Raw genomic sequence first — 11,056 nt, forward strand, 5'->3', positions numbered from 1 at the left:
ATGTTAAGTCTTTTCTGCACAAAATTTGCTCTTGCTTTTTTACATTGAATTTATTGAATTGGAGGTTCAAATTTGCATCAGATGATTTGAATCATTGACTAGATGGGCCTTGGTCCATTGCCACTTAGAGAAAAACCTTGGTTTGGATTGATGAGGGTTTTGCTTTGGGGACGTTGTTTTACTTTGCTGCCTGCCTGCAGCCTGTGGAATGTTTCTGCTGATGGACTGGTTTCCTGCTTGCCTCTGTCCTTGTATCAAGATAACTCATCCCCCGTTGTTCCGGTTGCCCAGTCCTGGTTGTCAGACTTTTCGGTCCTGGGAGCGTTTTCATGCCTTGGTTCCCAGACGGTGCTGATGCAGCCTATGGGTCCACAGGCTCAGACATGAGCCCACCGTGTGCTGCATTCTCAGGGAGCCATGAGTGCAGTTGAAATAACCTTGCATTTAAAACCTGTCTTACCAAACTGTTCTTTGGAAATCTTGCCTTGGGATTTGAACGTCTTTGCCTTTAGGTTTGGCTCTTTTGTTTCTGTTTCTTTTGCTCTTTGGTTTTCTGCTTTTGAGTTTTGGTTGCCTGGCTTCAAAAATCTTATATCACAACCATGGTTTGGGACTATTTCTGTCATCTCCTTGTTCTTCTCTGGGCAGGTTCATTCCAGATAACTTGCCCCTCTCCTGCACACTGTTGGTATCATCGAGGTTCCAAAGCAATGGTTTTGCAGGGGGCTTCTCGGATCCTGAGGGGCATCTCAGTTCTACTGTCCTCTTGCATCATTTATGATTGTATTAGGTCACGCCTGTCCTCTTGCTTCTATCCTGAACTGATTGACATACACATGCCTGTAAGGTGATCAGGGTGACCCAATGGTTTGCTTTTAGCCACAATACCTATTCCATGATCCTTGCTGAAGCTATTGCCAGACAGTGATGAAATAGGGATTGATTTGTCACTCACTGTGACTGCGCTTAGCTGGCTGTGTGTGAGCTTGGGCAGTTTCACTAAACATACCCTGTACCCTAGGATTCCTCCCTCAGCCAGGGTGGCATGGTGAAGGCAGGGAATTGCCCATCCTAAATTAGCTGATCCCAAAGACTTCATTTTCATGGGAGTCTTGTCACCAAATAGCCCTTGGGGACAGGAGTCTTTTTGCCACCATTATTAGAGTTTGAAGTCTTACCTATTGCTGATTTAAGGGCTGCAGAAGAGAAGGGCCAAGAGGCCAAGCTGCACAAGGGGCTCCAGCTCCAAGGAGAAAAGGATGGTGGCTGGGGAGTGGGTGCTCTGGGAACAGGCTGCTGAGCACTTTGAAATATGGCTAGTGCCACTGAGGAACTGAATATTTAATTTTACTTAATTCCAATTAATTTAAATAGCCACATGTAGCTAGTAGCCCCTGAATGGAACAGTTGCAGTGTTAGAATCAGTACAGAGAAGTATCTAGAGCGTGGCCTTCAGGACTTTGATTCAGATTCTGGCTCTGCTGTCTACCCATTGAGTAACCATAGGGACGCTTCTTAACCTTTGACAGTTGTTTTGAGAATTTGTTGTATTCAATATAAAGGGTTTAGAACAGTGCCTCGCAAGAAGTGTGCGTTTAGTTAATGTTGACTTCTTATATGTTCACTCAGTAGTTTGAATGGAATGATAGTAGAATTCATGTGGAATATGAAATGCCACTGCTTTTTGGGGTGGGGTGGGGTGTGTGTGTGTGTGTGTGTGTGTGTGTGTGTGTGTGTGTGTGTATGTGTGTGTTATGTTTTATTTCTTTTAAAAAGAAACTGTTCTTTTGTTGCTCTAGGTTGCTGCAGCAACTGGTCACACAGTAGTGTTGGTAGACCAGACAGAGGACATTCTGGCAAAATCCAAAAAGGGAATTGAGGAAAGCCTTAGGAAAGTGGCAAAGAAGAAGTTTGCAGAAAACCCTAAGGTAATTTCTTATTATTGATGTCTTTAAGACAAGTCCTCTGACTGCTTTACATTTGCAGGCAATGGGGGATTTCTGGCTTGCTTTCTTTTTCTTTTTTTTCAGTTTGTTCGTGTAAAACTCATTTTTCCATAACTTTAAACCAATATAATAACGTAATTATTAAACATTCAGGGGGTACTGATTACAAAACAGGAGAAGTAAATAACCATTTTGTTGGGTGGGATTTAAGGTTGAGAAGAAAGCTTGTACAGGTAGTGAACTCATTCTAGAAGAACACTGAGAATTTGGAATTGAAGAACACTTGTTTTGCTAAAAGGATGGAAGAAGAAACGGGAAGATAATTTTTATACTACAAGTTAAGAAGAGAATGATATAATAAATATGGTATTTATAGAAACTAAGAATGAATAATTCTGCTTTCCAGGAGCAGAAGAGATAGAAGAATTTGAGGAACTCCGTAGAGGTTGGGAAAAAACAGCATGGTGGGATGAGAAGGAGTCAGTGACTGAGGGCCATGCTGCTTTTTCGGTGCACTTTCACGTAGGAGTTTGCATTTAATTAGAAATACAGCACAAATCACCCAAACAAATTTTAATTTACCTTTGTCATCTTGTTGAAGTTGCTTAAGATTGATTTCCTTGGGGCTTGGATAGAATTTCTCACTGTATGCAGACAGAGAAAAGTACGCATAGGGCATTTGTTGTTTCTCACTTCAGTTATCTAAGGTGGTATATCTAGATGCTTTTAAAAAAATTTTTTATTATGGTAGAATATATATAACATAAAATTTGCCATTTTAAACTATACAATTCAGTAGCATTAATTACGCCTGCACATTCATACTTCATGTAAGTGGAATCATACAATATTTGTCCTGTGTCTGGCTTATTTCACTTAGCATAAAGTTTTCAAGGTTCATCCATGTTGTAACATGTGTCACAACTTCATTCTTTTTTTTTTTTTTTTCTGAGGCAGAGTCTCACTCTGTCGCCAGGCTGGAGTGCAGTGGTACAATCTCGGCTCACTGTAGCCTCCAACTCCTGGGTTCAAGCAATTCTCCTGCTTCAGCCTCCCGAGTAGCTAGGATTACAGGCATGCACCACCATGCCCAGCTAATTTTTGTATTTTTAGTAGAGACGAGGTTTCACCATGTTGGCCAGGATGGTTTCAATCTCTTGACCTTGTGATCCACCCACCTGGGCCTCCCAAAGTGCTGGGATTACAGGTGTGAGCCAGCACGCACCAGCCAACTTCATTCCTGTTTACGGCTTAATATTCCACTGGATTATTATCATATTCCAATTTAATATTCCATTGGATTTATACCACTTTTTTTTTAACCCATTGTATTAGTCTGTTCTGACATTGCTAATAAAGACATGTCTGAGACTGGATAATTTATAAAGGGAAGAGGTTTAATTGACTGATAGTTCCACATGACTGGGAAGGCCTCACAATCATGGTGGAAGGTGAAGGAAGAACAAAATCATGTCTTACATGGCAGCAGGCAAGAGAGAGAGCATGTGCAGGGGAACTGTCCTTTATAAATCACCCCCCCATGGAGCCTGTCCCATGACATGTGGGGATTATTACAATTCAGGGTGAGATCTGGGTGGGGACACAGAACCAAACCATATCACCCATTTATCTGTTAATGGAATTGGGTTGTTTTTACCTTTTGGCTATTTTGTATAATGCTGCAGTGAACATTGGTATACTATTGGTTTGGAGTCTCTGTTTTCAATTCTTTGGGTTATATACCTATAAATAGAATTGCTGGGTTGTATGGTAATCCTATATTTAGCTCTCTGAGGAACCACCAAATTGTTTTTTGTAGTGACTGTACTATTTTACATTCCCATTCCCACCAGCAGTGTACGAAGGTTCCAGTTTCCCCGCATCCTGGCCAACACTTGCTATTTTCCATGTTTGTTTTGTTTCTTACTGTAGTTATCTTAGGTGTGAAGTAGTATCTCATTGTGTTTTTTTTTTTTTTTTTTTTTTTTTTTTGGAAATGTCTTGCTCTGCTGCCTAGGCTGGAGAGCAGTAGTGTGATCATAGTTCACTGTAGCCTTGAATTCCTAGGCTCAAGCCATTCTCTCACCTGTCCCTTATATTCTTTTTTTTTGAGACGGAGCCTCACTCTGTAGCCCAGGCTGGAGTGCAGTTGCACAATCTCGGCTCACTGCAAGCTCTGCCTCCCAGGTTCACGCCATTCTCCTGCCTCACCCTTTTGAGTAACTGGGACTACAGGTGCCCGCTACCACGCCCGGCTAATTTTTTGTATTTTTAGTGGAGACGGGGTTTCACCATGTTATCCAGAATGGTCTGGATCTCCTCCCAAGTAGCTAGGACTATAGATGTGAGCCACCACACCCAGCTAATTAAAAAAAATTTTTTTTTTTAGAGATGGGGTTGTACTGTGTTGCCCAGGCTGCTCTCAAACTCCTGGCCTCAAGTGATCCTCCCACCTTGGCCTCTCAAAGTGCTAGGATTACAAGCATAAGCCACCGAGTCCTGCAATCATTGTGGTTTTGATATGCATTTTTTTTTCCCAAAGTCTAGTGGCCTTTAAAAGCCAGAGAGGTGACGGTGGAGATAATTTTACCTTCTCTTGGATGAAATTCAAAGAATAAATATCCCAGGCAGATTAATGTTAGAAATGCTTGTTCTTTGGTGCTGTAAAGAAATAGCACTTGAACATAAATTTAATTTCCTCAGCAAGGCCACTTTTACTTTTTGCAGAAAGGGTACACTTGCCAGCAGTTTTGCCACAAGAGTACACCGAACAAAGGAGACAGGGTCATTTATCACATGACACGTCCACTTTACTGCTGTGTCAGGTTTCTGTTGGCTGGAACAGAACTTCACATTCAAATGTATTTGTCTTGATTGGCTAGCAACTTAGAACTTTTAAAAAGAGGCAAAGGCAGAGAAGAACAAAGCAAGGAGGAAGTAACTTGTGAAATGCTGAGAAAGGTAAAAACACCTCTAAATAAGGAAGAGGAAGAGGCTGTGACCTAATGCCCACTTGGACCAGTATAAGCATGCCAGGGCAAATGTTTAGGCTAAATTGTGGGAGCTAAGAACATAAAGTACATTGATTTCTTTATTACAGCTAGCAGATATTTAAGAATGTTAGCACAGGTCTTAGACTAAATTTCGCTTCTAAGAAAAGTTACTATTTATTCTTAGACGGGAAGGACAGTCTTTTTGAAGAAGAACCTCTACTTTACTTTTTACATTAAGATCTTCTTCACCTGTCCCTTATATTCGTTTTTTTTGAGACGGAGCCTCACTCTGTAGCCCAGGCTGGAGTGCAGTTGCACAATCTCGGCTCACTGCAAGCTCTGCCTCCCAGGTTCACGCCATTCTCCTGCCTCACCCTTTCGAGTAACTGGGACTACAGGTGCCTGCTACCACACCTGGTTAATTTTTTGTATTTTTAGTGGAGACGGGGTTTCACCATGTTATCCAGGATGGTCTGGATCTCCTGACCTCGTGATCCGCCCGCCGCGGCCTCCCAAGGTGCTAGGATTACAGGAGTGAGCCACCGCGCCTGGCCCACCTGTCCCTGATATTCTTAATCGTAGTGGGACCCCACACAGGGGATGTGTTATGAGGAGGGTCCAGACAGATGAGATTATAAGAGCCTTGGCCTGAGGATTGGAGTCTAGGACAGAGTGAGCTTGACCCAGATAGCCTGCATTTTCCCCTTGTTTACAAACTTTCAGCTAATTATCTCCTTGGGCTGAGTTTTTGAGCGACACCCTAAAGATAAAAGGATAGCCCCTGTACTCAAGTTGCTCAGCTCTGGCTAGCTACTCCTCAGAAGTCTATACTCCTGAGATTTCTCTCCTCTGCCAGGGACACCACTGAGGAGGGAGGTGTCAGTTTCACTTTGCCTAGTTGACATACTATGTTTATCTAGCTCTATACTGACCACCAGTATAATAGCTACTCACAAGTGGCTACTGAGTGCTTGAAATGTGGCTAGTCTAGATGGAGATGTGCTCTCAGTGTAAAATATACACTAGATTTTAAAGCTGTAATAGGGGAAAAAAATACATAAAACATCTCAATGTTTTTAAATATTGATTACCTGTTGAAATGATGGCATCTTAGATATATTGGGTTAAATAACATTAATTTTACCTGTGAATGTCTTTTCCCTGTTTTTTTTTTTTTTTTTTTTTTTTTTTTTGAGACGAAGTCTCGCTCTGTCGCCCAGGCTGGAGTGCAGTGGCGCAATCTCAGCTCACTGCAAGCTCCGCCTCCCGGGTTCACGCCATTCTCTTGCCTCAGCCTCCCGAGTAGCTAGGCAGGTAGATCTCAGCTGTTCTACAGAAATATTCTACTAGCCACCTTAAAAAAAGGGAAAAGAGGCCGGGCGCGGAGGCTGATGCCTGTAATGCCAGCACTTTGGGAGGCCGAGGCGGGCGGATGGAGACCAACCTGGCTAACATGGTGAAACCCCGTCGCTACTAAAAATACAAAAAAATTAGCTGACCTTGTGATCTGCCTGCGCCCGGCCTCTTTTCCCTTTTTTTAATGCGGCTAGTAAAGTATTTCTGTAGAACAACTGAGATCTAGCTGCTTATTCCATGATGATTTTGGATGCCTTTGCTGATTATGACTATTTTGATGCCCTGGGGACAAATTACACCATGAAATAAAATGGCGGCTTATAGAGGCACCATCTCCGATTCTGTCCTTATTGAGGTCTGTGGAAACCTGGAGTCACAGGAGGAAAATGAGGAAACAATGAAAACTGCGAGCTCTTTGGCAGCGGAGGCTGTGTCTAGCTTGTTTCGGAAACAACGGTTTCAGGCACACGACTGGCAATAATTATTTGATAAATGCTAAGTCGGCTTTGTTACCCTGGCTCTTGCCCTTGCTCTAATAGGAGCTAGTCTCTGCTTTTATTAGAGATGGATAGCCAGCACCACCTCAAGACTAGTGGATGGTGCGGAGCTGTGGAAGGATAAATTACAGGCTTCGTGGACACTTTGAGAACAGATAGGGTGGGCCAGTACAGGTGTTCTGAACACCCAGTTTACTAACGGGACCAGAGCTAAGAACTTGATTTCCAGTGAGCCCGGTGAATGTTCTCTTCTTCCTCCCACTACATTAGGCTGGCGGTGAATTTGTGGAGAAGACCTTGAGCAGCATAGCGACCAGCACGGATGCAGCCTCTGTTGTCCACAGCACAGACTTGGTGGTGGAAGCCATCGTGGAGAATCTGAAGGTGAAAAACGAGCTCTTCAAAAGGCTGGACAAGTTTGCTGCTGAGTATGTAACCTCTGGACAATTTTTTTTTTTTACTTTGTTTTTCATTTTTATTTTTTGTTTTTATAGATTTGTGGGTACAAGTACAGTTTTGTTCCATGCATATGTTATGTAATGGTGAAGTCTGGGCTTTTAGTATACTCATCACCCACATAGTGAATACTGTACCCAAATAGGTAATTTTTCAGCCCTCACCACCCTTCTACGTTTTGGAGTCTCCAGTGTCTGTTATTTCCCTCTGTATGTCCATGGGTACCTGTTACGTAGCTATCACTTATATGTGAGAACATATGGTATTTGACTGAGTTGTTTCACTTAAGATAATGGCCTTCATTCCTGTTCATGTTGCTTCAAAAAACATGATTTTATTCTTTTTTATAGCTGAGTAGTATTCCATGGTGTATATATGCCCCATTTTCTTTAATCAGCCATTGATGGACACTTAGGTTGATTTCATGTCTTTGCTGTTGTGAATAGTGCTGCAGTAAACATATGAGTGTAGGGATCTTTTTGATAGAATAAGTTATTTTCCTTTGCATATATACCCAATAGTGGGGCTGCTGGATCGCATGGTAGTTCTATGTTTAGTTTTTGAGAAATCTCCATACTGTTTTCCTTAAAGGTTGTACTAATTTACATTGCCTTAGCAGCATGCATGGGTTCCCTTTTCTCCAGATCCTCACCAACATCTGTTGTTTTTGACTTTTTAATAAAAGCCATTCTAACTGGTATCAGGTGCTAAACTCATTGTGGTTTTAATTTCCATTTCTCTGTTGATTAGTGATACTGAGCATTTTTTCATATGTTTATTGACCACTTGTGTGTCTTTTTTTGAAAAATATCTGTTTATGACCCCTGGACATTCTTGACAGGGGTTGAGGGGTCCCTCCCTGGGCCTTGAACTTTCCTCGTTGTTTATTGTCTTCTCCCAGGAAGGGATCCTCTAACCAAGTTCATCCACCTCCCTCTCTCCTACCCCTCAGCTATTTCAAGAAGAGCCAGTATGGTTTCCTTTGTTCTTCATCCTCCCGCTCCCAGTTTGCTTCCGAGGCTTGGGCTGCCCTGATCTGATCCTTGTCCTACATGAGGGTAGAATTACCCATGGTAACCTAGAGGGGTCCATCCAGGGACAGGCCTATATGTTTCTTGAAGTGTGTGGGTCTTGAGTACTCCTATGCTAGAGAATGGAGGAGGCTTAGGTCCTCAAAACACGAAACTGCTCTTATGTTCCTTGGTTCATTTCACACTGGCATCTAGAGGCTGCAGAGACATCTGACAGCAGACAGTTAAGGACATGTAAGGTACTCCTGTACTCTATTCTCGGGCGTAGGAGTACCCTACGTGTCCTTAACTGTCTGCCAAGGACTCTCAGAGCAGTTCTGTGTTTCCTCCTTTTTTGGATGGAGCAAACAGAATGGTGTAATTGAAGGGATTGCCTGTAGGCAGAGAGGACTTTCCTGTTTTGAGCTTTATCTGGGTTCCATCGAAGTACTCTTGGGAGCGTTAAAGGAGCATTGACTTCTTAGCTGCCTGGCTTCCTGGGTGGAATTCTTCCTGGCAGAATGTACCTCGGGATCCAGAGCCTTCGAGTGTGTGGCACTTGACCCACTGATCAGTGCTCTTCTAGTGATTTGCTTGACTATACTTCATGCTTCTTGGTTGGAATTGAATGGCAGAATAAGATTATATGACAAAAACAATTCTCAGGGCACTTCCAGTGGGCAGTGGCTAAAGAGAGACACTTGCCTACCAGCTTGCCAGATTGTCAACCTTCAGAGATGGGTGGCCTTGTGGCCAGAGAGGCCCTGCCCCTGACAAAGAGACTTGCCTTTCTGTCATCTGTACATCACTGCCAGTCAGTGTCCTTGTGCGTTTCACACTGGCATCTAGAGGCTGCAGAGACATCTGACAAAAACAGAAGAACTTGTGGTACCAGGGCTGGCTCCCAGGCCAACAGGGAGCCCTTTAGAATAATAAACACCCATCCCAAAAAAGGGAGTTTTGTCAAGCAGTTTGATCTTTATTGAAAAGATTGGTCATTCTTGGTGACAGTGAAAGGCCTGACTGCCCTCCGTTGTCTGTGTCTGCTACAGAAGGATCATTGGGGAAAGTCATGGGCCTGGTGCCGACCCCCCACCACCTCCGACCTTGGAAAGGTCCTCAGTTTCATCATCTGTAATGTGACTCGAAGGGTTTGGGGTAAATAATTTCCTAGACCTTTCTGACTCTAACTCTCCAACACTAGCTTCCCTCATGGGTAAAATAGGAGCAGCAGCACTGGTACCTGTTGTATAGAGTTGTTTAGGAAATTCCTTTAATTTAGCTCACATTTCCTGAGTGCCTGTGTGTATCAGGCACTACACTAGGCTCTTTCACCTGAAGTGATGCAAAACAGATATGACATGTGAAAGGAAGACATGACCCATAGTCACACTGAAGATGTGGCTTTGCTTCTGACCTTCTCCAGATTTCTTGGCACTGTTTGTTTTTGTTTTAGATCACCACCATTACTGAATGCTTGCTACGTTTTTTAAACAGCTTTATTGAGAGGTACTTTATTGGCAAGTTTTACAGTTCCATCCTATAATGGGAGAAGAAAATACAGTCAAGTGATACATTTCTCGTTGGAAGCCCTGATGAAACAGTTGCATTCTGGAGAGGAACATGACTTCTCTAGCAGCAGCCTAAGACACACTAATGAAAAGTATGACCAGGCCCACAGGCAGCCTGAGCGAAGTCCTGACTTTACCGTTTAGACAAAGTACAGACTGTTGGATCCTTTGCCGTCCCCACCACCCCTCCTGTCTTCTTGATGCTAGGGTCTGGGGGCATTGCTAATCATCATTGTGCTTGTGTTGTCGATTTTCTTTTAGAACATTTAAGAGAAAAGTAGTTTTTTTGGTACCTGAGTGTCAGAATGGGAAAAACAAAAGATGGTTCAAGACAGGTGTGTCCAGGAAAATATAAGATACTTTATTTTTTATTATTATTATTATTTTGAAACTGAATCTCGCTCTGTCACCCAGGCTGGAGTGGAGTGACGTGATCTCAGCTCACTGAAACCTCTGCCCCCGGGTTCAAGCGATTCTCCTGCCTCAGTCTCCCTAGTAGCTGGGATTACAGGCATGCACTACCATGCCCAGCTAATTTTTGTATTTTTAGTAGAGATGGGGTTTTGCCATGTTGGCCAGGCTCATCTTGAACTCCTGACTTAAAGTGATCCACCTGCCTCAGCCTCCCAAAGTGCTGGAATTACAAGTGTGAGCCACCGTGTCCAGCCCAGAGTACACTTTTTTTGTAGACGAAAAGACAGTCCTGTGTTTAATATGTAAACACAATGTCTTGAGAGAAGACAGTTTGAGACCTTTAGGAACAGAGTCAGCCTGACCCTCTTGGGAGAGGCAGAAACAGAGGTCTGCTGATCATTTCCTCCTTCTGATAAAATGCGCCGGAGTGCCTTGGACTGGTGAGACCTGGAACCGGGCTCTGATGTCACTTTGTTTTACCAGATGTGCCCGAGTTTCCCATTTTTGCAGGTGAATGGCCCTTCAAACGTTCTATGAAAAGGAGTATTACGATTGTAATACTAATCTTTAAAATAACCCTTTCTTTTCTTAAGGGGAGTATGGAGCCACAGCTGGCTCAGCCTTGGGCCCAGGCTGTCTCTGCTCTGCTGTTGTGGTTCCAGGTGCTTGTGGTGCAGGTTGTGTGGTTGAAGAGTGCTTGTGTTGGCCACACACATTGTTATTGGAAGAGGATCTTTATTTCATTACCTTCTGTAATGGGGAATAGTTTTTATTTTTTTCCCCAATGACCAAAGCGAGAAACTTTGAAAACTG

The 11,056-nt window shown here is 43.2% G+C and overlaps 1 protein-coding gene across 1 annotated transcript in view; it reads left to right on the forward strand.

Moving 5' to 3' along the window:
- Positions 1-11,056, forward strand: part of HADH (hydroxyacyl-CoA dehydrogenase) — a 46,037-nt gene that overhangs the window by 18,270 nt on the left and 16,711 nt on the right. Inside the window, exons 2-3 of the mRNA XM_045392727.3 lie at positions 1,800-1,928; positions 7,063-7,220. Coding sequence (XP_045248662.2) covers positions 1,800-1,928; positions 7,063-7,220 — 287 coding nt within the window. The remainder of the gene's footprint in view (positions 1-1,799; positions 1,929-7,062; positions 7,221-11,056) is intronic.

Source organism: Macaca fascicularis, chromosome 5 (genome assembly GCF_037993035.2).
Source record: "Macaca fascicularis isolate 582-1 chromosome 5, T2T-MFA8v1.1".
NCBI lineage: Eukaryota > Metazoa > Chordata > Mammalia > Primates > Cercopithecidae > Macaca > Macaca fascicularis.